This window comes from Ambystoma mexicanum, chromosome 3p, assembly GCF_040938575.1.
Source record: "Ambystoma mexicanum isolate Mex_15411 chromosome 3p, UKY_AmexF1_1, whole genome shotgun sequence".
Lineage (NCBI taxonomy): Eukaryota > Metazoa > Chordata > Amphibia > Caudata > Ambystomatidae > Ambystoma > Ambystoma mexicanum.
The window spans coordinates 1010735778-1010762767 of record NC_090925.1 but is presented as its reverse complement, the minus strand read 5'-3'; the positions used below and the strand labels follow the sequence as shown (position 1 = coordinate 1010762767).

General features: G+C 46.1%; 1 protein-coding gene across 5 annotated transcripts in view; it reads right to left on the bottom strand.

The window, feature by feature from the left end:
- Nucleotides 1-12805: 12805 nt before the first annotated feature.
- SGK2 (serum/glucocorticoid regulated kinase 2) overlaps nucleotides 12806-26990 on the bottom strand; it is a 536387-nt gene continuing 522202 nt past the window's right edge. For all 5 annotated transcript variants that reach the window (XM_069652333.1, XM_069652338.1, XM_069652336.1 and 2 more), the window contains one exon: nucleotides 12806-15021. In XM_069652333.1, the coding sequence (XP_069508434.1) occupies nucleotides 14860-15021 (162 nt within the window). In that variant the 3' untranslated portion in view covers nucleotides 12806-14859. The remainder of the gene's footprint in view (nucleotides 15022-26990) is intronic.

Genomic DNA, 26990 nt, shown 5'->3' with positions numbered 1-26990 from the left:
GAACTCTACCTCGGACTCCTTCGGATACCCCTTGTACCTTTGCTTGGAACTGTTTACCTGTTGCCGGACTTTGGACTACTTCCTGACTTGTCTTTGGATCATCCTTTGGTACTTCACTGAACTCCTACGCCATTTCCCTTCTGGGGATTCAAGTCACGCCTTCACTCCTACAGGTGGCTGTTCCTACATCCACGCTATCTTGCGGTCCTACTATTTCAGGGACTGCCGCATCATCAGAGTCTCGAACCTCTACTAGGTTTCCTTGGTTTTCCTAAAGACCCGATAGGTAAGACCTTTTAGATCCTTGGTTTACTGTATATGTATTGTAGTTGCCTGGTACTTAACCTCGTTCCTTTTTGACAGCAGCATCGGTGTTCCAGAGGTTCCGTGGATCTGGGAAGTCATCTCCCACCTGTGGCCTCAAAGGTCGTACAGCGAGTTTCTTTAGTTCCCCTGTACGTCACTTGGGGACGGAGGTCTCATCGGTCTACACGACACTCAAGTCAGAACAAATACCCATGCTTGATCATTTTAAGATGCAATCAATTGTTAAGTTTAGAAGTGATGATACAGTGTCTCAATTTGACAATAGGAATGCACAAGAAAATCATTCAGCCAATATTGTCATAAGCATCTTGCTAAAATGTCATTGCAATACAGATGCTGCATCCATAACCTTGTGTGCAGCAAATTATGGAGAATATGATACAGAATGCTTGAACACAGCGAACAATCTGAGCCTTCTGTGAATAGGTTAGTTATTATTATTAAGTCACTTAGCAAAATACTGAGGGTGAGACAGCCCGAGTCCACCAGTAACCTGAAGCCAGTTATTTACGGATCTATCATAGTCAATAAAGGTCAATTCTAATCTTAGTCTGAGTCCCCAACAGGCTATGCCGGGTGGCATCTTGGCATGGGGGTTTCCATAAAGCAAGAGTGGGGCCTGATGGTCTGTTACCACCTTAAAGGGCTTTCCGTAAAGAAAGAGATGGAAATGTTTGCACACCCATACAACATCGAGACTGTCCTGCGAGTACGCTTGTTCTGTCACTAAGAGACTGCGACTGGCATACGCAATAATGTGAGTGTGTCGTGGATCGTCTGGGTCAATTTGGGCTAAGATAGCTTCTAGCCCAACTGGGCTTGCATCTACTGTCAGTTCAAACGCATGATTAGCATCAAAATATGGCATGTTCTCGGCACATGCTACCCTGTCGCGAATTGTGGCGAAAGCTTGCTGGCATTCTTCAGACCAACTGATGGTGGCATTCTGTTTGGTTAGTGCTCAAAGTGGCTCACCGACTTTGGTAAAGTCCTTGATGTACAGAGTACAATAGCTGGCAAGACCTAGAAAGGATCTTAGTTCAGAGACCTTTGTCGGGGGTGGCGTTTAATTGAGTGATACTACCTTGTCAGGGTCTGGGTCATGCCGTTCTACGGAAATGTATGCCCGAAAATTGTCAGCGTGCCTTTCCTAAATTCACATTTGTCTTGATTGATGGTGTGGATAGCGTCTCATCATGCTTCCCTATGTCTGTGCGAAACACCAAACTGTCATCACTGTAATTAATACAGTTGGCAATGTGTTTGATTATGTGAATTTCCGCTTAAAAAATACCCACTAAAGCTTAACCTCTCGTATCTATAGCGTCCGAGGTGTGTGACAAATATTAAGTTTCTGCTTTCTGGGCTAAACACTAGCTGGTGATACCCTTTTTGAAGGTCCAGTTTAGAGAAGACTTCGGCGCCATTTAGCAAGTGTATCATGTCCGTGATATGCAGTGCCATGTGTCTCACTCTTTTAATGGCCTTGTTAGGCCTCCTCATATCGACACACAGGCAGATGGCACCTGAGCCCTTCTTTGGGACGGGGACAATGGGCGATACCCATGTTGTGGGCCAATGGCTGGTTCGATTATGTCTTGCTCGAGTAGTTTATACAGCTCCTCCTTTACCTTCCATTGTAAGTTGAAGGTTATGCCTCTGTGGTGCTGTGCTACCGACAGGATGTCTTCATCCATGTATAATTTGATTTGTTTGTTGCATAGCTTTCTTATTCCTCTGAACAGGGTTGGGTGCAGTTTCTTGATCATGTTCACAGGGTCTATGTATTTGTGCACCATTAACTTGTATAACACGTGCATACGGCACATGTCTATGGCTGTTTTGAAGCCGATTATGCACCGACTCTCACTCCCGGTGGCCAGCACATGTATGAGTAACTTCTTTTCTTCCGACTTGAATCTGCATGTGCCTTCAAATTGTCCCAAACACTTTAAGGGGGACTTTGTCCCATATGGGCATATATCTATATTGGCTGGTCTGACTTTAGGGGGGCGTTGCTGTTCAATGTATACCTGTTCGCTTATCACATTCAGTGCAGCGCCTTTGTCTATCAGGAACTCAGCCGTTCATTGAGCCCCATGAGCAGGGTCAGGCTGTTTTCCGTTGCTGCGCAGTTGCCCAAAGCGTACAGGTAATGCTTATTTCTATGTTCACCCTTTGATGAGCTAATTCCTGTGTCTGAAGGAGATTGTTCTACCAAGTAGTGTGCGCGTAACGTATCTCCTCCTCTCCTTCCTGTCCTTGTGCTGGTCAACCCCTTATTATCACTCTCTTGTTTTGGTCTGTGATGAGAGTGGGCAGCTGCTTGAGACGCTTGTGCTGCTGTGAGGGGAGGCATGGAGCGAGTTGGGGACTCTCTCCCACTGTTACATCCTTTCTCTCGTGCTATGTGATACACCGATTTAAAGTGTCCTTCGTTTCCACACACAAAGCACTTCTGTCCGATTGCTGAGCAGGTTCCTATGTGTGGATTATTATACCCACAACGGTAGCAGAAAGGTTCTTTGTCTGTGGTAGTTTTGGAGTCTGTGTTTTGTCTCTGATAGCGTGGTTGTGTTAAAGCTCTCAACTTGTTTATCCACCGCAAGTTCTGCCCTTGCTAGTGTCAAGATTTCAACAAGTGTTTGGGCTTTTTGAAGTAGCTTGCACCGAAACGTTTGAGATTCGCAGCCCGCAATGATTTGCAACCGTAGGGCCTCCATGTTCGAGTAATTTGATGAAGTCACAGTGCTTAATTTTGATTCTTAGGCGCATCATGTAGGCGTCAATTGTTTTGCCTTTTGCCTGTTTTGTGCTATAAAAAGGTGCCGTTCGTGTGTGGTGTGAAGTAGTTGGCCAATGCACCCTTTAAATCTTAAATGGAGTCAATGGATGTTGATGGCATTTCATCAATAATGGCCCTTGTCGAAGGCCCTACTGCTAACTTGAGCAGGCATTTTTGACTTGTAGCCCTGTGTAAAGATCAAAATCCCTAATCCATCTGGCCCAACTCGGCCCCATGTTGCTTGTGGCTGATACATCAAAGGTCCCTGGTAGCTGTGCTGCCAGGGAATTTGGAAGCCTGTATGGAGCCGTTGCCTGTGGAGCCTCTTGCCCTGCTGCCTGCATGTCTTGATTGACTGCCTGGGGGATATCTAGGACCAACATTGTTCCCTTCTATGTGCACTATATTTCTTCATCCTTTGGAGATCCTTTAAACACCTACAGCCACCAGCAGTGGCACAAGCACCGTGGTATTAAAACAGAGGAAAACTGACTCCTATGACAGCTGCCACTTGGCACGAGCACCGTCTATCCCCTCCCTTTACTGCTCCCACTCACCAGTATGCTTGTAAGAGTCACTGCCGTGGCCCCAGGCTAATACCATTGATGGTATCCTGCTGTTCGGTGGAGTGACACCCTCACCACCAGAGCCTCAGGTGATGAATCTGCTATCAGTCCTCCTCGCCTGCCAAGCCGGGCATGGGCTGCGTGTCATACACGTGTTTCTTCCCGTTGTTGCATCTGCTCTGCGTAGACCGCTATGCCCCCGGAGCTGCGCACTCGCTGCACAGTAAAGGGATGGAGACGAGGATTCAGCAACTTCTTTATTTTTCAATGTACAACTGTCTGTCTGGCCCACCTTCCCTGCGTCACTTCCCACCCCCACCCCATCCAACCCCTTTGCCCAGAACTCCACTGTCAACATACCTGGGAAGAGGGAATTTACAGGTCGGAGTTTGGGTACTGCGCAAAAGGACAGAGCACACATGAACCTCTGCAGGGGCATGCTTCTCCACTCACACAGATGTCACCCTTCATGTAATCAGTTTGCTCCCCCCGCAAAGGCCCTTACACTTCAATGGGCTCTCACCCACCCAAAATAAACAAAAAAATGTGCTGTTTTCAGTTACCACCAGAACACAAACGATTGACCGCTAAGGTGGAAAGGCAGAGTAGCATTTTATTCAGTGCAGCACGTGTATTTCTGTGTTTTTCTATACAGCAGATTTGAGGGGAGCAGAGGGGTAGACTTGGGGTACTCATAGTATTCAGAGTGTAAGGAGAAAAATGGGGTAGGGTGTTTTTCTGCACAAAGGTGGGGAAAAGGGGCGGGGTCTAGAAGGGCATCTGATCAGCGCAAAGGGGTGGCAGGTTTCAATGGGAATTTTAAGGGGGCAGAGTTGGAGATTCTTCAAGCTCAAAAGTAGAAGTTACTTACTGGTGGCCCTTTGTTCATCCAAACGCATTCTTACGTTGAAGGCACATTTTGCCCTTCCTGTTGGCTTGGTTAGTGTTCACGATCTAGAGCCCTCTGAAAGTCGAGAGCAGCTTTGTTAATAGTAACTGATAATCACCCCGTGGCGGGGCAAGGGTGCAGTGTTTGGCGGCATTCTGGATCTGTCCTCACCATTTGTTTTCTGGAGCCACGCCCCCCTTGTGATATTACACCATCACCGTCCCTGCAGCGGTATATAGCCCGCGGCAGGGCAAGGGTGCAGTTTCTAGTGGCATCCTGGACCCCTCCTGGGTCTGTCCTCACTGTTTGTTGTCTGGAGCCATGCCCACCTGGTGAGATTACACTGTCGCCGTCCCTGCAGCGGTGAAGCCCGCGGCAGGGCAAGGGTGCAGTTTCTAGTGGCATCCTGGACCCCTCCTGGGTCTGTCCTCACTGTTTGTTGTCTGGAGCCATGCCCACCTGGTGAGATTACACTGTCGCCGTCCCTGCAGCGGTGAAGCCCACGGCGGGGGAAAGGGTGCAGTGTTTGGCACCGCAGGTGTTTTGGGCGCAAGCTGGTGTAGGAAGCAGAGCGTTTGTGAGTTGGCAAAAAGAAGTGGCACTACTGAAGGACTAAAGACTACAAGCAAGGTAGGGATGAACTGTTCTCTGGGTAACTGCACCATTGACTGCACCCCAACACTTGGTACTGGTCCCCTCTCTATCTGAGCTCAACACATGGAGTCCACACCACCCTCCCCTCTTCCCCCACGCCTCTTCTGCGCCCTGCCCGATACTCTAAATGAAGACCCCCCCCCGACCCCCTGGGGCCCAAATCACAGCGCATGATGGTGGCAATGAGAAGGCGGAAACAGGGTGCCCTGCCACAAACAATGTCCTGCGAATCTGACCTCGGTAGGGAAAACTGGAAATATGTGACCTTGTCCAAGATCTCAACTATCCCTGTGGGGGAGGCGCACCTGTTCATTGACGAAATCTACAAATTCCGGGGGGGGTGGGAAGCATAGGAACAATGCCTTTAGACCTCGCAGTAGCTGCACGTCAAGTTAAATTCTGCAATTCAGAGGGTCTACCTACCAGGGCTCAAGAGCCTACGGCCCATAGCCCAATCCTTAAGTCATCTGAACCTCGAAACACAAGCCTAATGAGGTCAATGTCCCCCGAATCCAAAACGGAACTCACAAGGGAGGAGCCCACCTTGAGGGCACCTGCAAGCCACTGCATGGTCCTGAGTCCCATTTTGACAATCCCTTGCCTGGCCTCAGCCTCTACCCCCCGTCCATGACCAAGCACCTGTCTTGTCACCAATGCATGCCCAGACCCACCAAGAGGAACCAGAAAGTGCAATCATTGACCCCCCAGGCCACTAAACCACCGTCTGGATCCTCTAGCAGCACCGGGAGTGAATATCTGCCAACCTCCTCAGGGGCCAGCTATTATCTCCACCTATCCCAACTCAGGTCACCCAAGCGCCAACGATTTGCTATCCAACCAGGTGCGGGACTGTCACCGATCAAACCGCTGAGGACGACTATTCCACTAGAGGGTGCAAGTGCATCCAGGCACTTGCTGAGCTGGCAATTATAAAGAAAATGCTTGAATCCCGGTTGATGACAGGAGGCGGGAGGGTGCAGGGGAAGGAGGAGCCTTGTATCACTCCTATTGCTGGCAGGGGGGCTCCCAATCGACCTATGAACTCTACGCTGTACAGATGCCCCCAAATCAATGCCAATCTGTCTCGAACAATGACTGTCAAACCAGACAGCTGGAAAAGCCTTCCTTCAGATGCCAATAAGAACAGCCTCTTTCTAGCATCACTCAACTACAAAGTGGCAATCTTCGATGCCAAAAAAGACACTTACAACAAACACTTATTGCTAACAGAATCAAACACCAAAGAGCTTTTTAAAATACAGAAAGAACTTGAATCTCTCGCAGTCTGACCTGACAACTGTAGCAATAACAGTACATGGTGCCCAAACATTCAAAAAGCCTGCATCAACAAAATCTCATCTCTTCAAATCAAAATCAACACGAAAAAATGTAGTCTACTGTCTGACTCACATTTAGGTAACCCTTCCATTAGCACCTTCACACCTCCACGCACGTTCAAACCTTTTAACTTCTCTCCCCTCTCCATCAAGGAAGTCGAAAACATTATCAGTAAACTAAAACCGTCCAACTGCCAGGGTGACACATGCCCAGCCCCTATCATTAAGGAGTCTACTCACAAATTGGCAGCATTCATCACCGCCCTCATTAATTCCTCTTTCAGCTCAGGGATAGTAAAAGACAACCTTAAAGATGCATGGGTTATCCCACTACTCAAAAAAACAATTAGATCCTAGCAATCCTGCAAACTACAGACCCATCACCACCGTCCCATTCATACTTAAAATACTTGACAGAGCTGCCTATTTGCAGATCCAGGAATATCTAGAATCCAATAAACTCCTTGGTCTCTGACAATCAGGCTTCAGACCCAGGCACGGAACTGGAACTGACTTATCGATTTAAAACCCCAATTGAAGACCTCAAAGACAATGACAAATTGGCACGCCTACTACTGCTCGATTTATCAGCAGCGTTTGACCTGGTCAATCAACTAATTCTTTGTCAGCATCTTAAATCTGCAGCAAATTTTTCTGACGAAGCCACATCCTGGATCAGATCCTTCCTGGCCAACAGATTCATGAGGTCCTTCTCCCCGTCAGCAACCGCTGATCCCTCCCCTGTCCTGTGTGGGGTCCCTCAGGGATCTTGTGTTTCCCCACACTCTACAACGTGTTTACGAAGCCACTCTTCGATATTCATGACCATCTGGGTGTCACCTATACTAATTATGCTGATGACTTATACCTATCACAGGCAATCACACAGTGGACACCAAAGCACTAAATGATGTCTATCAGGTCATTCAGGCTTGGATGGCACAACATGGGTTGTGCCTGAACAACGTGAAGACCGAGCTTCTCATCCTCGGCTCCCACTTCAGACTCAATAGACTAGACCCTGCATTTAAATCCTTCATGATTGATGGCAATACCATCAAGGTATCTAATGACACCAAAACCTTAAGGATTTATCTTGTCTCTCACCAGACAAACCACAGCTGTTACCTCTGCGTCTGCCTACACTTGCAAATTTATCACAGCATTTTGACCGTTCCTTACCACCTCCAACTGCACCATCCTTGCTAGAAACCCGATTATTACTAAACTGGATTACTGTAATGCCCTTTACTTGGGAACCATTCAAAGGAACATTAGCAAGCTTCAGGTAACCCAGAACAATGCCATCAGTGCAGCTCTAAATATTCTGAGGAACCGGCATATCTCGGACACTAGACAGAGCCTCCACTGGCTCTCGGTCTCAAAGAATTTCCCTCAAAACTCTCGCACTCCTGCATAAATGCTGAGCTAACCAGGCCCCAGAATATCTGGCTACCCATTTCTCCCCCCTCACTTCCACCCAGCCACAGCGATCAGCAGAGGCTCATTGCCTATCCTTGCCTAGACACAAGCTCAGGAAAGCCAGCGGATCCATTTTCCCACTCCTTGCCACCAAATTGTGGAACTCACTGCCTAACCCACTCCGATCTGAACCTTCTTTCCACTTGTTCAAGTGCTAAGTCAAACTGGCTCCAGTCACAAGACTTGTAAATTTCCTGTGTTGCTTCAATGCTTTAACAATTTATTTATTTAATTTTTATATTTGTAAAGCACCTGGCAGCCCAGAGGCATCGCAGCGCTGTTTCAAGAATGTGACCGAGTTACATGGGTCGGTGGGTCTACATTGTTAGTGTTACACAGCTTAATGAATTACACATTGTAACCAGCGTGGTTAACATTGGTTATGATCTAGAATGTTATGATCTTGTATGTAGGCGTAAAGAGCACATGGCTAAACAAATAGCAGGGTTTTTAATGTTTTTCTGAAGGCCATGTGGGATTCAATGCCTCTAATGAATGGAGGAAGCAGATTCCAGTTAGTTGCCGCTAGAACTGGGAAGCTGGAGCCCCCAGCTCTAATCCTGAAGCTTTTGGGAATGGCGAGGCGGTTAGTTTGGTGAGATCTCGCCGGTCTGTTTGACGTGGGCGCAAAGAATCTTTGCGACAAGTAGCGAGGTGCTGTGTCGTGGCAACACTTGTGGGTCAATGCAAGGGACTTGAAAAGGATGCGTTCTTTAACAGGCAGCCAGTGGACGGATTTTCTGGTGTCCGAGATGTGATCTCTCTTGGAAATCCCTGTGGCCGCTCTGAGGGCATTGTTCTGCACTGTTTGAAGCTTTTTGATGTTCTTTGCTGTGGTGCCTAATAGGAGTGCGTTGCAGTAGTCTAGGCAGGATACTAGGATTGCTCGAGCAATGGTGAGAGCGTTTTGTTGCATTAGGAATGGCCTGGCAGCAGTTATGAGTTTTGAGTGGTAGGCTGTGGCAGATGAAATAGCATTCACCTGTCTTGTCATGGTGAGGTTCGAGTCTAGGTAAACTCCTAGTGTTTTGACTGACTGGGAGACGGGAATACGAGAGCCATCTATGAGAAAGGAGTTGTATTGGGGACCCATTTTTTTGATTGTGGCTGGAGAGCCAATGATAAGAAGTTTGGTCTTTTCGCTGTTGAGGTAAAGCCAGTTTTTGGCCATCCAAGTCTGGATAGTGGAGTAAATGGAATTGAGATTTTATTGGTCTGCTTCGTAGTCCCCTGACAAAGAAATGAGGACCTGCGTATCATCGGCATAGTTTGTGTATGAAATGCCCATCAGATCGAGGTATTTGAATAGGGATCTCGTGAAGATCTATCCTTTTTGCTCTGGGTCATTTAACTTAATGTTGGCCCACAGGCCTGTATGTTGTAATCTATCATGTAATTTCTTTGTAAATCTCTGTACTTCTACCCTCATGTAATCTGAATTATGTAAATTTGTTTTGGCCTGTACATTATGTCTCTGTAACCACAAGAAATGCGCCCAGATGCCCTTGGGCCAGGTGCCCTTTATAAATAAAATACAAATACAAAAGGTCTCTGGGAAACAAAGCCCCGCCAATACAAAAGCCCCCATGATAATACTGTTAAAGAAGGGGCAGCTAGAGGGGTGCCCTACTGCAAGCCAAACGCCACCCACCAGGAGGACCTCATATCAAGCCCAGTGTCCACAAAATGCACAAGACTAAGGGCAATTAGAGCCCAAGCCCCCTGGTCAAGAAGGGGCAGGAGTAAGACCAGTGGCCAATAACTGCCCTGTAGTACTGTAATCTATCTTCATGGGGGCCCAAAATGACTGCTGAACAAACCTGAACCAAGGGATGCCCTGTTAAACAAAAGCTTGCACTGGCTACAGAGAGTAAGTAGCTGTGATATTGTCTCAAGGGATACCATAGCGGGATGCCGTAGACTTCCAAGCACTGGGCAGAGTGCCTCTGACACTGTCGAACTGACTCTCTGGAACCGGAGAGTGGCGGAGGCAGTCTGGGAAAGAGGGGGGAGGGATGGTTAGCCACCCAATAGTGGGATCAGAATCAGCCAGTACCTGTGTCATGGTCCAGTTGGCCTAACCAGGCAAAAACAGAGTAACATTCCCCTAACTGGCGCAGACCTCACTCCTTTGGGAAGGGGAGTTAGCGGGGCTAAATGAGGGTGTCCCAGGGGTGTTTGCTTGAAAGGAGTGGGGCCCTTCTAATGACTTTTCTTTTTGGTCATGTTTCATGTGTAGAATTATGCATGGCCAATGTAAATTTTATTAGATTGTACTGCGTTAGGATGCACTTTGATGGCCACATGGGCGAATAAAGTTTTCTTGGTGATTATCGCCCCTTTAGAATTCTTCCCCTAACTTTTTCATGCTCCCAAAGAAGAACTTGTGAACTTCAGGCATGACTGTGCACTGTACGCGTGCATTGAACATTGAGCACAATGCTCCATTCATTTTAGGGTTGGACTCAAGTTAAGGTTGTCAAATCTGAAGTCTGTTGGTGCTACAAAAGTTCCTCACCCTTTCCTTTGCAGGTATTGGTAAAGTTATTAACTTTGTCACACTGACTTCAGTATTTTACATAAATTACATAGTATGTTTGTGTGGTAATTAACTAGTGCATTTCATTATTCATTGCGTTGTTATTGGGCCTATAATAAATAGTATGTGTTTGTATCCCACTGTCCGGTTCTTGGCGTTTTACTGTGTGCACTCATTGGAGACCCCCGATCACCCTCACTCCTCCAGAGATTTAGCCTTGAGTGCTCCCCAAGCTACCGTGAATTGGTTTGGCCATCTTCCCAGAAGTGTAACCTGGCCATCCAACAAGGTTGGCCTACTAAACATCTGGCCACCAGGCCAGAGTTTAGAAATCCATTCCAACACCTCTTATTAGCAAAATCCAATGTAGAGTAGCAAAATAAGAAGCAGTAAATATATGTGCAACTGTATAAATAACCAGCTAGAAAACGTAATACTGCACGGCAGCGACAATATTATTCTCCTCAAACACAGCCTTAAGCTGCAGAATAGGGCCCTCGGGATAGCTGAGATGGAAACATACAGCAAAGTAGAAGCTAGATAAGAATGCCGGCCAGACTGTCAGTATTCACATCCGCTTGGGGCACCCACAGCACCTTCAGCGAATGCCTCTGTGCCCACGCCCCACAACAACAACAGCCTACTACCCACAGACACATGGATGGGATCACGCAATGTGACTCAAGCTGGAGCCCTCTGTAGGAGCCACCTTGGAGTCCCCACCTTATGTATCTCTCAACAGCTTGTGTGGGATTTAGAGAAAAATTGTCTGTGGAGGGTGTTGCGGCTGGAGATGGAAATTGGATCATTGGCTGCGACATGGCAGTGGGACGGAACAAGCCGTGACAGTGGGGCATGATGCGGCCATGGCATGTGATGCATATTTGGAGCGTGTTGCAGCTGCACCTTTATCTCAAAAGGTAAGGGAGGACATTAAGCAGGCTGTTCTTGATAATGGAAGGTTAAGAATTTGATGTCATTTCCCCTGAATCTCCCTTACCTAAACTTTTAAACGTTCAAATGTTGGCATGCATCCCAATGTCTTTAGCAATGATTTACTGAATTAAAAGAAAAATGGCCTAGAAATTGCATGTTCGGTTATCCAAGCTATGTCAGCAACCCTGCCGGTTTGTAACTTTAAAAAAAAATATATATAATTTTTCAATTTATTTGATTCCAAACTTGCTGCAATCTTGCATACATTGTTAAGACAATTTGGAAAACAATATTCAATGCTTTATCCTCCGGAAGAAAAAGAGTGTCCTAATTTTATTGATGTTCAGTAGAGGGAAGGAACAGTGGCTCAAGCCAAGTTGTGTGAATAGTCTTTACTGCTTTAACAGAGTTTGACCAGGAAAACGTCACTAATTGGAGGTGAACAAAATGAGCTTGGTCCTTGAGATTACCTCCAAGTATGCCGGATACCAAGAGAACAGCACACTACAAAATAGTGACCACAGGATCACTGCAAGTCTAATCTAAAGAGCACAAATGTTTTATATAGGATGCTAATTGCGTAAAGTCTCATTGCACTACATCGGACTGTGTCCTGAATTCACCAACAGGCCGTGTGTGCACGATCCTGCAAGATAATCGCTATTTGGTCAGTGAAGTAACTATATATCCTAAGCTATGATGGGATACATTGCAAAGTTGCAAAAACACGCTGCATTTGTTCCATACTCTTTCGTCAAGCATGAAAAAAAGCTGCTGCAGTACTCCACTCTGGCAAGTACTAGTACACGTCCTACATCTGGAAGCTTTTCTTCACAGCAGGCGCTTGTGGGCCACTAAATTCTACTGTGAAGGGGACAGGACAAACCGCCGATTTAGGCAAAGAAGGCACTATTAGGACAAATTCCTTCACTTATGCTTCATGTGTATGAGTCACTCATTTCAGATTGAGGTAGAAATTCTACGTTAGCAAACCAACCAATCACACTAAAGATGCTCATTGTGAAGGACTCCATTGGAGGATGATTCGTTTATGAATCAGCAACATAGCTCGATCAATTGTCCTAGTCCATGCAAACAGTTGTGATGGAGAAAGAGCATAAATGTAAACAGAAAACTGTTGCCACTTAAAAATAAAACGTGTGTTTTATGGTTTATGTGAAACATTGAATCTATTAAAAAAGGTAGCGGCCAAGCCTACACCTGAACTGGCTATAGACACGGTTGAACTGGCACACAGAAGGCAGAAAAAGCATCACACCACATCACATGCTCGCTTATTATATTTATATATAAAGTTGATTCATCTTTATTATGTACAAAGCACACACCTATAAAAGTCACTCTTCATACAATATTTGACAAAGCATTTCATGCCTGCACTTCCAGAGTTACAGACTGTGACTAACATGTATAATGCACTATTAAAAGGCCATTGCTGAAACATACTCCTCGGTCCATTATAGCTTTCTTCTTGTAAGGCTAAAGAGTATTTGTAATGATAACAGAAAAACATACAATTAGCATTGCTACAGAAATTTCAAAGGAAGAATGGACTTCTTCAATAAATTGTGATAGTTTAACTTGTGAACATTATGAGTAGCAGGCATGAGAACCTGAACTTTTTCCTTAGGAGTGTCATGTCATTTATATTAGTTGGCATTCACAGTTGTGAAGTGACCTCGACTTTAGTGTTGATTACAAACCACAGCACTTATTTCTTCGCTATTGAGGCAGCCAGTGTGTAAGCAGGCAGAGTAATGGTTTTCATTGGGTGGTCTTCTTCCTATTGGATTGTAGAGCATCAGGCTCTTGGATTGTAGACCATTGGTACTCTTGAGTCCTTTTGATTTTGTACCAAGCAGAACACAATGTTAGTGTAACAAAAGAAAAGCTCACGTCTTGTTACACTATATCCATTTTGTACAATTACCCAGGCCTTTCCATGTTAATGTTTTAATCATGCATCAAAAGCGACAGATTATGTAGAAAGCAGTCCTCCTTTTAAGCGCTCAACCACATTGCCATAATGCTACAGGCACAGTGTATCCCAAGGAATCCATCATAAGCCATGCAAACATTTAGATAATTGTATAACTCGTCCACTTGCTTGCATTAGAAACCACCCCAGGCGCTAGGGTAAACTTGGATAAGGACCATGAAGGTGCCTGCCACCTTTTAAAGACTCAATTGATAATGGTGTTCCATTTGTACCACCTCATAGGGCAATAGCAGGCACTCCTCAATGAAAATGCCCATTCTAAGGACACTATGATACTGACACAGGAAAAGTGTGCCGACTCCGGAAACGTGTGTTGGCACCATCCTGTCCAGGGAGGGAAAGTAATTGACTTCTTTTTTCGAACCTCAAACTTTGTTTTCTAAAGAAGTATTAAAAATATTTGGTCTTTGTTCGGTTTCAAGATTAGGGGCGATGAAAGGGGGAAAAGACAAGTAGCTAGAGTATATTTAAAAACAGGACAGTACGGATCAGGGAATATGACCAACGAGGAATACTTAAGACATACAGGAATTTTAAAAAGTTCGAATTTATCGGCAGTGTCATGACCTCTATCGTTGAATCTGGGTTAATGCAATTACTATATTCTTTTTTAGACTGGGGAAGACTACATCAAATGCGTAGCTCGGGGGATCAGAGTGGAGTCTGAGAATAGTACTTCTGTGCTGAATGAAGTACAGTTCCAAAAGTTTAGATTTCACATCAGCCTTCTTGAGGAACTATGTACGTCGGTGTAATATTCTTTGCTACTTTTCACAATGCAGGCAGTGATTTCGAAAGTTACAAAAATAAAATTGGTTACTCTTGCCACAAAAATTAATTTGAACACATTGGTTATGTTCAATTTTGGATCCCGTCACCACATCGATTCCAAGATCACACTTGCATCAGGGTTTAAACAAACACCCCAAGCAAATTGTGCAATACTACAGGGTTGCAATCTTCTGCGCTTTCCGTGCTGTTCCAACCACCTTAATGAACAAGTAGCTAAATTACAAAATTGCTTCACATTCCTCCAAATGAGCGAATTGTTAATATGGGAAGGGAAACAATAACACGCAAGCTTTCAGGCCAGCCCCAAAGATATTTAGCTACTTAATACGCCCTTCCTCTGGCACCAGTAGATGTAATTGTGCTGTATGGCACGTAGACAACGTGCAGCCATTTTTATAAATAATGTGTCATGGCGGAGACTGGCAACCAGCACTCTTAGATTTTAAACTGTATGATAAGTAAAACTGGCATCTATAAAAATGCTTCATGGTTGAGAGGGGGAGCTTCGAAACGTCACTTAAATATTTCTTTTTTAACCTAAAAAGTTCTCATCCATAGGTGCATACGAAAATCCTAGAAATGCATTGTCGTCGCTAACGTTGCTGGACGCAAGGTCTGGTGTTCGACCAACTGAGTTTGAAACTGCTTCCTGGGTAAATTCTGGGTCAAAGTTCTTCAAGTCCGATGGGCCAGCCTAACAAAAAAAAAAACAAAAAAAAACAAAAAAAAAAAATCAACAATGAGAAAGATTTTCCTCTGAATGCATGTGCACTATTATTGCCAAAAACGCAAATTACTAGTAGCTCCCTCCCACCTTTCACCTCCTACCACAAGGTAAAGTCCATTTTGTTAGGACCCTGGGTTAACAGAATATATACCTTTGATGCCAATGATGTATGCATCAATATTCTGCAAACATTCAGTGCACTTGTGAATTAAGAGCCAATAGGAAACACTTTGCAGAATTGTTCATAACGATGGCAAAATCATGTTTTATACACCACCTTACCCCAATTTGATATCTAGCTAGCCAACTGCTTAATCAGCAGCTATACCGAAGCCTGGATGTGGTATGGCACCTATGCCCACATAACGGTTTCTAGTTCCATGTACATGCATCACTGCCCTCACTAAAGAAGCAACAAAGCAAACAACTCGTTTTCCTGCCACCGCTCCTATAATCAAACCACATAAAGCTCAATTAAGGGCTTAATTACAGCTCAAATAAATTGCTCAACTATCCTAATCGCACTGAACAACCTCTGAAAGTCTTTCCAAAAACCTCTGAAAGTCTTTCCAAAGTATAAAGTTTCCTCAACCAGCATCTTCCACGATGAAGCTTGATGAAGTCCCAATAGTTTTGATAGGCCACTTTTCAACATTAACTTAAATGACAAATCCTACCATCCTCTGCCAAATATAAAGCGAGAAAATGCAATCGGTTGTTGGTTGTGATCCATAGTCCAATATAAATAGCACTTAGGAACACGGAAATAAAAGCGGGCTCATGCCTGGTCCAGATTGAAAGCATAGTGATGGTGGGGTTAGGGTCTGTTGGAGCACTTATTAAAAAGATATTTGACAAGTACCAAGAAAGATGAAAAACAAATGTAGGTTTATTTTTTATTCATTTATAGGGTAGTTATATTGCACCTTTACACAATAAGGCGCAACAAGACAAGGGGATGGTGTGGGGGGTAGGACAAAACCGTTCCTGCTTGGCCTTGTGACAGTCGGATCATGCAAGTGCAATAAGAAGTAGTGAAGGAGACGGGGGGGGGGGGGGGGAATGCTGGTCAGAGCCGACTGGCCCATGAGAAAAGCGAGTGACAGGTGGAGAGATCCAGGGGGAGGAAGGTCCACGAACGAATTGCAAGGTAGAGGGCTGGAAGGGTTTAAGGGTGCAAGCCCAGCAAGGCTAGGGCGGGGGAGGGGGACCACGTGCAGGCGTTGACTGGAGGAGCGGGGGCTGGGTTCAGTACGAATCAAAAGAAACCAGGTAGCCAGTCAAGAGGCAGCCAGGGAAATTAGCTGGGAAGGAGGAAGAGAAAAGGAAGGTCTTGAGAAGCCTCTGGAACTTAAGGAGATCCAGCTCAAATCTGAGTGGGGCAGGGAGGACATTCCCGAGGGAGGCACCTGCGGATCTAACGCCCAGTCTACTTGGAAAAGTGTCTGATCTGCAAAGAGTTGGAGCTAGAAAACCAAAGGGCTCTAGCAGGAAGGTATTTAGGGAGAGAGAGAGTTGGATTTAGCGGGGTCCCTGTTCCCAGAAAGCCTTGCGGATGATGCAGAGCACGTTAACTAGATCCTTGCAGCAACTACAAGCCAGTGGGGAGATTTTAGGGTGGGAGAGCTGCGTTCCCTGGGCTTGAGGCCAAGAATAAGTCTTACAGTCCAATTCTGGATTAGTTTAAGGGGGTGAAGGGAGGAGCTAGGCAGATTGGGGAAGAGGCTGTTGCAGTAGTCCAGCATGGAGAGGACCAGAGCTCCGGAGACATTGAGTTTCTGAAGGAAGGTGAGGAAAGGGAAAATGCCTCGGAGGAGGTGCAGCTGAAAGTCGGCCTTCTTGGCAACGTCTTTTATGTGAGGAGAGAAGGAGAGAGGATTTGTCAAAGATGACACCAAGGTGAGGGGAGGGGTGGGGTGGGTCCCATGGAAGGCAGTCAGTGTGTGGGGGAAGAGGGAGCAAGGGTCCCAATGAGAAGGATCTCTGTCTTACTAGCATTGAGGAAGAGATCATTAGCAGTGCATCGAGTCTGAATAGCAAACAGTCAGTCAGGAATGAGAGAGGCAGAGGAGGGAAGCTTGAAGGAGAGAGGAATGTCATCCACATAACACTGGAAGTTAGGAGAGAAGGTGGAGATCAAGTGGGCTAGAGGGGCCAGGTAGATGTTGAATAGCCAAGGAGAGAGGATAGAGCCCAGAGGAACACCGCAGGTCGAAAGTGAGATGGAGGAGAGACAAGGGCTCTGTTGAACCGGGGAAGGTTGGCCCAAGAGGAAGGAGGTCAACCAGTCTAGAGCAAGGTCCATGATGGAGCGGATTTATAAGGGTGGAAGGATTGACCATATCAAAGGCAGATGAAAGGTCAAGAAGGATGAGAACGGAAGGAGAATTGGAATCGAAATTAGAGTGCAAGTCTTCACGGCTGTTAAGGAGAGCAGTTTCGGTGCCTCTGGCAGCTACAAAGCCAGACTGGTGGCTGTGGAGATAAACAGTTTCAGTGTGGTGGATAAACTGGGAGATGGCCAGCTTTTCCAAGAGTTTTCCCAGGAAGTGGGTAATGGTGGCAGGGTGGTAGTTAGCCAGACAGGAAGTGTCGGAAGTAGGCTTTTGAGGAGAGGGTGCACAAGGGAATGCTTGAGGAGTGTGGGGGAAGGATCCAGTGGTAAAGGAGTGGTTGTAGAAATCGGCCAAGGCTGGAGCAAGGGAGACAATATTGTCAGAGGCAAGTTTGTCAGAGGATGTGCTCGAAGCCTGCCACTTCCCCCTCAGCTGCTCTGCACTTGCGTTTCAGAGCGGCTTCATACCAGGAGTTGCGCTTGGAGGCAGGTTTCATACAGATCCTCATGACAGTGGCAAGGATGTCTAGAGTGTTGGAGATGGAGAGTTGAAGGTTAGTAAGGGTTGTGTCAGAGTGAGACTCAGTGGCAGGAGTAGGATGGGGAATGAAGATGGCAGCAAAAGTAGCAACTGACACTTGCTTCATAGGTCGAATGATGGAGAAGGAGGTTGGCAGTGTGGGCGGGGGCTTAGCGGGGGACGCAGGAGGTACAGGTGAGAGGACAGCATAGCATGATTAGGTCAGGAGAGAGGAGTAATGAGTGGGTCGGAGATGTGGATGCCTGCAGAGATGAGAGCATCCAAAGTGTGTCCGGCTGAGTGCGTCGAACTGGAGGGAAGATTGGCGAGGGAAAGAGTCACAGAGGGTGCATCAAGGGAGTCGAGGTGAATAATGCTGTGTCCTGCTCAGCAATGATATGCTTTGCTTACTACTGTTTGCCATGTGTTATTCCAGTCGCTTTTATTCTTATGCTGACCAAATGCTTCTGTTTTAGTTCCTCATGAACCTGCTCATCTTGCTCCTTGTTTCTGAGCCTTGCTGTTATTCAGCCAGCATCTTGGCGGGTGCGTCATACCAGGTTAAGCAAACACCTGCCTGTAATGTATACTGCGCCCCTTTACCAGGTGCCAAAATGCACTGTAATAATGTTGCGGTGAGACTGCCAGGCTGTATTCACTCATACCTATTTCGTCACTATTTCCTGTCTGCATGTCAGATGTAGCCGCCATACCATGAGGTGAGGCTTTGCCACCTTGCACACCCCCCATGTGATCTGTAACTTATATGTGTGTTTTTGCACTTCACAAATTGTACTATGCACTTTCTGTAACTAGCGTATAAATGCCTATGGGTTTTGCACACTGTAATAAATGAATATTGAAGTCTCTGAGGGGAGAAGCTTGGAGAAGGTCAGGAGAGAAGAGGTGAGGTCAGTCCAATCCGACAGGAAGTGGGAGACCTGGCCAGTGGGCCTCTATATGGTGGCCAGAGTCAGAGGGGCCAGGAGAGAGACCAAACCTGCAGACAAGACATTCAAAGAGGATTAGGCTTGAGTGGGTACGATAGTAGCAGGGACCCACTCAGGGAGGTTCAGGACCACTCCTCCCGCGGCTGGTTAGGCCTGGGCTTGGAGAGGATCTTGTAACCCTCAGGGAGGAGAGTGTCAAAACTCGTGACCAAGCTGGCAGTGAACCATGTCTCGGTGAGAGCGAGGACGTCTAGGTCGAGGTCTTCAGGGATGTGGAAGATGCCAGGAGTGTTTCAGGGCAGAGTGAGAGTTGAGGGTAGCTAAGTGGAGCGGATTGCCTCTTTTGAATGTCTTCCGAGGAGGGTATCGGAGTGTGGTACCGGTCGGGGGTCGGGGGAGGACTGGCAGGAGAAGGGAGGAAGTTGATGAGAGCTGGAAGATGCCTATTCAGAAGGGGGAGGTTGGGCTGAGAACCATGGACCATGACAGTGCCTTTTAGGTAGACATTAATGACCCTAGAGGACATAAAGGATGCCAAGAGAACCTCCCAACAGGTGCCATCATTAATGGGAGAGGAAAAGAAAGCAGAGAGCAAAGAGACCATAAGGGGAATTCAAAGGTCCGGAGAAGCAACAACAGAGGATGTCAGTGAAAGTCTGCCTGGAAGAGGCGTTGATATAGGTGTCAGCAATGGGCAGGCCTAGATTGGAGACCAGGAGATACTTCTTGAACTTTTTCCTTCCAGACTTTGACAGAGGGATAGGATAGGTGATAGAATAGCAATTAGAGAAGATAGGGGAGATTGAGAGCACCACTGAGGGAGAATGGGAGAGAAGAAAGTGGGCAGCAAGGGAGGGAGGCAACTGCAGTGCACGGCGCCAACTACAACCACACAAATCATAGAGCAGAAAGCAGGATAACTAGAAGCAAGTTATAGGGGCAGGGAGGAAATCCTAGATAGGGGGTGAGAGCAAAAAGCATGATGTTTAAAAATAGAAGCATTTGCAAAAACACACAGATTCGACTTTCCTAGAAAAGAGGGGAGACACTTATTTTAGGTTAATTTGGCATATGACTTGTCCAATCATCTCCAGTTAGTAGTGGCCAAACTAAAAGTAATGCAGACATTAGTACATACAAAATACCTTGAAGATGTCAGGTGAATTAATAAAAATGCTGCTTACTAGTAACCAAAGCTAAATCAATGGCAGGATGTGGAGTCTTGCGAGACTTGTCCTTAGCCTCAAGCCCAGGGATCGTATCTCTCCAACTTTGAAATCTCTTCACTTGCTCTCTTTGACTGCAAGTATCAACTTCAAGACCCTCAGCATCATCCACCAGGCTTAATGGGGCCTGGGACTGCTCTAGCTCCAACTTTCTCTTCCAAAAGATCTTCCTTCTCGAGTTCTCTGCTCATCCACCTCCAAGTCTCAGGGTCAGAGGCTTCTCCAAGCAGAGAGTTGGGGGCAGATCCATCACCTCGGCTGGGGCATCCCTCTGGAACAGCCTTCCAGTCCTCTCTCAAACTTGAGCAGAAACATCTCCCTTTAGCTTCCACTTTCTTTCTTCCTCCTCCCCTGCTGATGCAACTGGCTGCTCCACACACTTGCTACATGGTCGCCCTCTGAACTCTGGCCCAGGCTCCTGCCCAGCACTGCCTCTGGGTTCCCCAGCACTTAAGGGTCTGTATCTGCAACCTTACAGTCCCTTCTCTGTGCACTTACAAGCCACCTGCTGGCTGCTCTTGTGAGTTAACTGCACCTCCCCTGTCCCCTACCCCCTGGCACTTCTCCCCTTTCTTCTTCCCCGCACTTGCGTAATCTGAATGACACAAGGCCTAGGAAGATATTTATTTTGTCTTCCCTTCATTTACCCCTCCCTGTTTTGTTGCGCCTAGAAACACTCGTGTACAGGCGCAGTATAAATGCCACATCATATCATATATTCAACAAATAAAAGGTCTCCTAGAACAGGTGTAGAATGAATTAAACACATTTTGGATTAAAAGAAAACCAAGGTAAAGTGGTTTTTAATTTAAAAGACAACTAGGTCTCCAAAAAAGCCACAATAGATCATACCTTTCGGTCAATAGCTGGTTTGGTAATATTGTGACTCTAAAATTAAAACTAAAACAGTTAAGAAGCTGATCAACTTATTGTTAAAGAAATAGATTTGCGCACCGAGTTGATCAGCTGCAGTAGGATTTAAAATTTGCAAAGCAAGAAGGGGCCTAAATAACCGAAGAAAGGGATGTTATTGTGCAACAAAAACACCACCTCACAATCCAATGAACCCAACCCCGCACATAGGAAAATAAAATAAACAGTGTCTGATTATGAAGTAGAACAAGCTTCAAAAGATCAGATTTTTTAAAAGAAAAAATATAAAATCAGCATGGAGTGACCATGCACAGGTAGTTCAGCAAAAGGGGCAGTTCTGGAAAGAAGTGACCACCTGGATATTCTCAAAAATCAATACATACTGGACAAAATACACACTTAGGCTTCTGGTAAAGAATGTCAATCCACTCACGCAAGCCTTACAGATTTTAGTAAGTAATTGGCTAAATATAAACAGCAATTGAGCACTGAAATGAATTAGAACACTAAATAAAGGAAAGCAAGAAAAATAGGTATACTATAGCACAGTTTACTGAAAATAAAAGGAAAAAAGGTACAGTAGAAAGGGAAGGTTCTCCTTTAGCCATAAACCCATCGAATCTGCCCTGCCTGAAAGAACTGGTAAACTTGTTAAGTCTGAGCACAATCACCTGTATAGAAAGGGCAATGTGGTTTCATTGTCAAATAAAAAGGCATGAAGAGGAGTACCTCGACATTTAGGAAAAAGGGACAGTAAGTGTGTTGCCCATCATACGAAAAGGGGAAATTAAAGTATTTGTAACCAGAGAATAAGTGAGGAAGCGTGTCAAACAGAATTAAGAGAGCATGAACTACGACACACAATACACATGAGACCATTTAGCTCCCGGGAGGGTAGCTCAGCAGCAACGTGCTCGCCTTGGAAGGAAGACACGAATAAGCAACACAGGTTCGGTCTGCGCTTAGAAACCTCTTGGTATTTAAGCGTGTTATAAATACGCAACTAAGACAGAAAAAATAATTCCTCGAACAGTGCCTCGATGCCCGCAGGCTGTGTGAAAACTTTAAAAATGCAATAAATAAAAGAAATCAAGAAATAGCTCGCCTGGCCCACATTTAGAGAAAGGGTACAGCTCAAACAACATTTTAATCCACTCTCCATACCAGGAAGACCGCAGGATACTCTTGAGAGAACTAGGTAAGTGAGAAAACCCATATTTCAAGCAATACAAGAAAGAAATGCCATACTGCCAACCCGCTTAAAGGTATTCTTGGTTATAAAAGAAAAAACAGCAAATCAAAAAAAAAAAACTCCACCTGGACATATTAAGATCCTTGAAACAGCCATCACAACAAGGAGGACGTGCAAGGAAGAAAGTTGAATTGAAGTAGTGGCTTAGACTCTGATGAGGGAGGTTGGACGCAGATTAGAAGACATGAATTGAACGCTTCAGTATATTCTTTGAACTATCTGATCAAACAAATGAAAGCCGTCAAAGGTTTTAGGACAGAGGCTGGTGACAAAACCGGCACCTTGTATCCAGCCGGACCGACTGACGGCGGGCCATATAGCAGTCCTCAACCGCTTTGCCCTTAACTTTTGAATCTGTGTTCGAGGATGAATGCACTACACCTCTAAACAAAAGTAAACTGCTTGCACTCTTGTCTTCAATTTCATCCTTGTCGACAATTACATCACAAGATCTGACTTTTGTACATCTGTCCGATCGCACCCTCCTGAGGACATGTACTGTACACGTTAGTTGTAAAATAGTAGAAAATATTGTGTACTCTCACCAGGAGGATTTCCTACTGAATGGCTACGAATGTTGCTATGCAACCTCGACTTTGAAGAATCCCATACACTCGGAGCAACGCATGATAATTACACGTCACTACGACGATGACTATCGTTGGCCGCATAACCTGGATGCCGGCTGGAGATGGCTACCAAATTATCTTGCCATCAATCCCAGCTCATTGGCCTGGCTTCTAGCTTTGAACTCTTTTGCTGGAACACTAGAGGATTCAACTAATTTCTCCATGCTGATCAGGCAATCCACCTACTGAAGTACGATATAATCATCTTCCAGGAAACATGGCTCTGGTTATTGATGGCCGCTTAATCAACTATAAGCCTGCTATGAAAAGAGCAAGAGGCCGCCCCAGTGGAGGTCTACTAACTGCAGTTAAACACCCAGAAGCGTGTTTTAGTAGACTGGCCTTGCATCTCCACTGCTCTTTTGATATCTGTTATTATTGATAAATCTGGCCCCAAATCAGTACAGCTGTTGATAGCAAATATCCACTTTAACGTTCTAACTTCCCTAGTGGAGGAGGTACTGGAGGAATTGGGAAATGTGATGATTAAGTGGAACGATATGTATTCAGGCGCAGGTATTATCGCAGGTGATTTCAACTGCGAGTGAGGAGTAGACGAAGAATGGGCGGCTAATGATGAAGTGGAACCATCAATCACTCGCAATGATGAGGGCCTTGGAAAGAAAGCGGCTCAATGCTTGAAAAGGTCTCAATTTCTGTCTTAGTGGGGGCTTGGAAAGAAAGCGGCTCAAGGCTTGAAAAGGTCTCAATTTCTGTCTTGATGGGCCTTGGAAAGAAAGCGGCTCAAGGCTTGAAAAGGTCTCAATTTCTGTCTTAGTGGGGGCTTGGAAAGAAAGCGGCTCAAGGCTTGAAAAGGTCTCAATTTCTGTCTTAGTGGGGGCTTGGAAAGAAAGCGGCTCAAGGCTTGAAAAGGTCTCAATTTCTGTCTTGGTGGGCCTTGGAAAGAAAGCGGCTCAAGGCTTGAAAGTCTCAATTTCTGTCTTGGTGGGGTTTGCCCCAAATCAAATATTTGGTGAGACCCAGTCAAAAACACCCATGTAGCAACATTTTGGAACTGAATCCATAATAGATTAGATCTTTCTTAAAAACGTTCAAATGGGTAAGATCGAAGCGCTCAAGATTGTGAAATCTCCTAGAATTGACCACGCTATGCTTTGCCTCTCGTTGAGAGAAGGACTGCCGACCTCAATCAGTACTGTGGGCCCGACCAACTTGCTTATGAGCAGAAAGCGAGCACTGTCCAGTCCTGGCAAAGTCCATCAAGCAAATCACAAACTGAATATTTGTTGGGGTCTTATGTCAGAAAATTGGAGCAAAGCCACTCTTCCAATGAACGTTGCATCTATTTTGGCCAAATAAACGAGTATGGGCTCTTATCAACTGGTGACTCTCCTTACCCCTTTTGCCCTTAAACATCCAAAACCTTCAGACCCGCTGATTTAAGATCTGAAAAGGGATCGAAGGCTGAAACTGAAAAAACTTTAAAACTCTAGCAGGAAAGGATTTGGTTGGGCTGAAGGTAAAAAAAGCAATCACGCCTGAGTACACTAACTGGCTAAAGGGGCACAGAATCTTACTTCATATGGCTATAAACCAATATTTGCTCAAACATTGGTGGAAAAGGATACCAGAAGCATATGGAGGATACTAAATGGCACTCAGGAAAAACAATCTGCCCTGCAATCATGTCGCATATCTGAGGCGGAGTGGTGTGCCTTTTATCATAAAAAATGTAATAGGGATAACTCTGGTATGAATCAGCAGACGTCCTATGTCGGCCCTGCCATCCCTTGGACTTATTGATATTGATATTTTATTTCTGTCGCACTCGTACACAAGTGTTTCAGAGCGCGACAAGGCAAGGCAGGGGAACAGGGGAGAACAAAACAGCGATCTTACTAGGCCCAGTGACATTGAGAATGCACAAGTGCATGGGGTAGGGGAAAAGTGCATTGAAGGGGGAGAAGTGGAAAGTGCGAAGCAGAGGAGAAACCGATAAACAATAAATAATAAAGGCAAAAAACAGTGGTAGTGCAGCCAGAAATGTGCAAGTGCTAGGTTTAAGGCAGCAGACAAAGTAGGTCTGATAAGGGCAGTAAGAAAAAGGGGGGCCTGTATGGGTACAGATACAGAACCCAGTGCAAGTGGTGGCCCGAAGGCAGTGCAGGAGGGTGGTGGCGTGAGCAGGTACCTAGGCCCGGAAGACAGAGGGTGGCCTGGTGCACAGTGCCAAGATAGAGAACAGATCAGCAGGGGAGAGGGGGAGCGAAGGCAGAAGAAAAGAGGAATGTCTTGAGATTCTTCCGGAACCGGAGATGGTTCTCCTCAAGTTTTAGAGTGGCAGGGAGGCTGTTCCAGAGGGAGGCCCCAGCCGAAGACAGATCTGCCCCTAGCTCGATTCTTTGAAAAATGACTGACCCTGAGGGAGTTGGAGGTAGAGGAGCCAAGAGCTCGAGGTGGGAGGTATTTGCGGAGGGATAGCTGAAGATATTTTGGACCCAGCCCCCAGAAAGCCTTGTGGACAATGCAGAGGGTTTTGAATTTAATCCTTGCATGCACTGGGAGCCGATGGAGAGATTTCAGAGCTGGAGAGATACGATCCCAGGGCTTGAGGCCAAGGACAAGTCTTGCAGTCCTGTTCTGGATTAGTTGCAGAGGGCGGAGAGTAGAGGCAGGTAGATTTAGAAAGAGGCTTTTACAATAGTCCAAGCTAGAGAGAACCAGAGCTTGAGATACCATGAGCTTCTGGGGGAAGGAGAGGAAAGGCAGGGTACCTCTGAGGAGGTGCAGTAGGAAATTTGACTTTTTAGAGACCTCAGATGTGGGCGTAGAAGGAAAGGGTGGTATCAAAGATGACCCCGAGGTTCTTAGCCTCGCAGGTGGAGGTAGGAGGGCCAAGGGAGGCCAGCCAGAGAGTGAGGGGGAAAGGATGGTGAAGGTGTGACGATGAAGAGGATCTCCGTCTTGCTAGCATTCAAAGGTAATTGGCCGCACACCAATCTTGAATGGCAGTTAGGCAATCGGAGATGAGCGAGTGAGAGGAGGTGGCAGAGGGTAGCCTGAAAATGAGTCGATTGTTGTCAGCGTATCACTGGAAATTTGAGCAAAAAGTGGCAATGCAGTGGGCGAGAGTTGCCAGGTATTGGTTGAAAAGCCAGGGCGAGAGGTTAGACCCCTGGGAATACCACAGGTAGAGAGGAAGATCGATGAAAGGAAGGACCCAGGTTGGATCTGGGAGGGTCGATCTGAGAGGAAAGAGGCCAGCCAGGCCAGAGCCTGATCAGTGATACCCAGGTTTTCATGGAGACGGTTGAGCAGGATGGTATGGTTGACTGTGTTGAAGGCAGAAAAGAGATCGAAGGGGAGGAGGACAGAGGGAATGTTAGAGTCAAGGTTGGAGAGCAGATCTTCACGGATGTTCAGGAGAGCAGTTTCCATGCTTCTGGCAGCTCTGAAGCCAGACTGGTGGTCATGGAGACAGCCAACAGAATTGGAATGAAGGTTAAGCTGAGAGATGGCCAACTTTTCCAGGAGTTTTCCAAGAAAGGGAGTAATGGAAATTGGGCGATAGTTAGCTGGACAAGAAGGATCAGCTGTGGGTTTCTTGAGAATGTGATGCACAAAGGAGTGCTTCAGAGTGGTGGGGAAAGATCCCGAGGCAAAGGAGTGGTTGCAAAAATCAGCAAGGGCCGGAGTGAGGGTGTCAATATGGTCCTTGATGGTTTTAGAGGAACAGGGATGAAGCAGGTTTCGACTAGGCTTTCACAGATCGGACTTGTCTAGTGACCTTGTCAGGGGAGAAAAGAGGAAAGGACGAGAAGGATGGTGGGGGGTGGCTAAAGGAGGGTCAGCAAGCACAGATGGCGAGGGGAGAGGAGGGGGTGTGGGTGGAGAGGGTGGAGAGGATGTCCTGGGTTTTTTAAATGAAGTGAGAGGCCAGGGCATTGCAAAGAACCTGGGAGGCAACAGTAGGGGTAGAGACTACTGCAGGGTTGGCCAGCTCCTTGCAGATTTTAAAGAGTTTGGCCGAGTTGTTAGATGCTGCAGAGACACAAGCTTGAATGTGGACTTTCTTCTTGATGAGGACAGAGTCAGTATTGCCTTTGTAGGAGTGGACAGGCCAGTTTGTCAGAGGATGAACAGGAAGTCCTCCATTTCCTCTCCGCCACCCTACACTTACATTTAAGTGT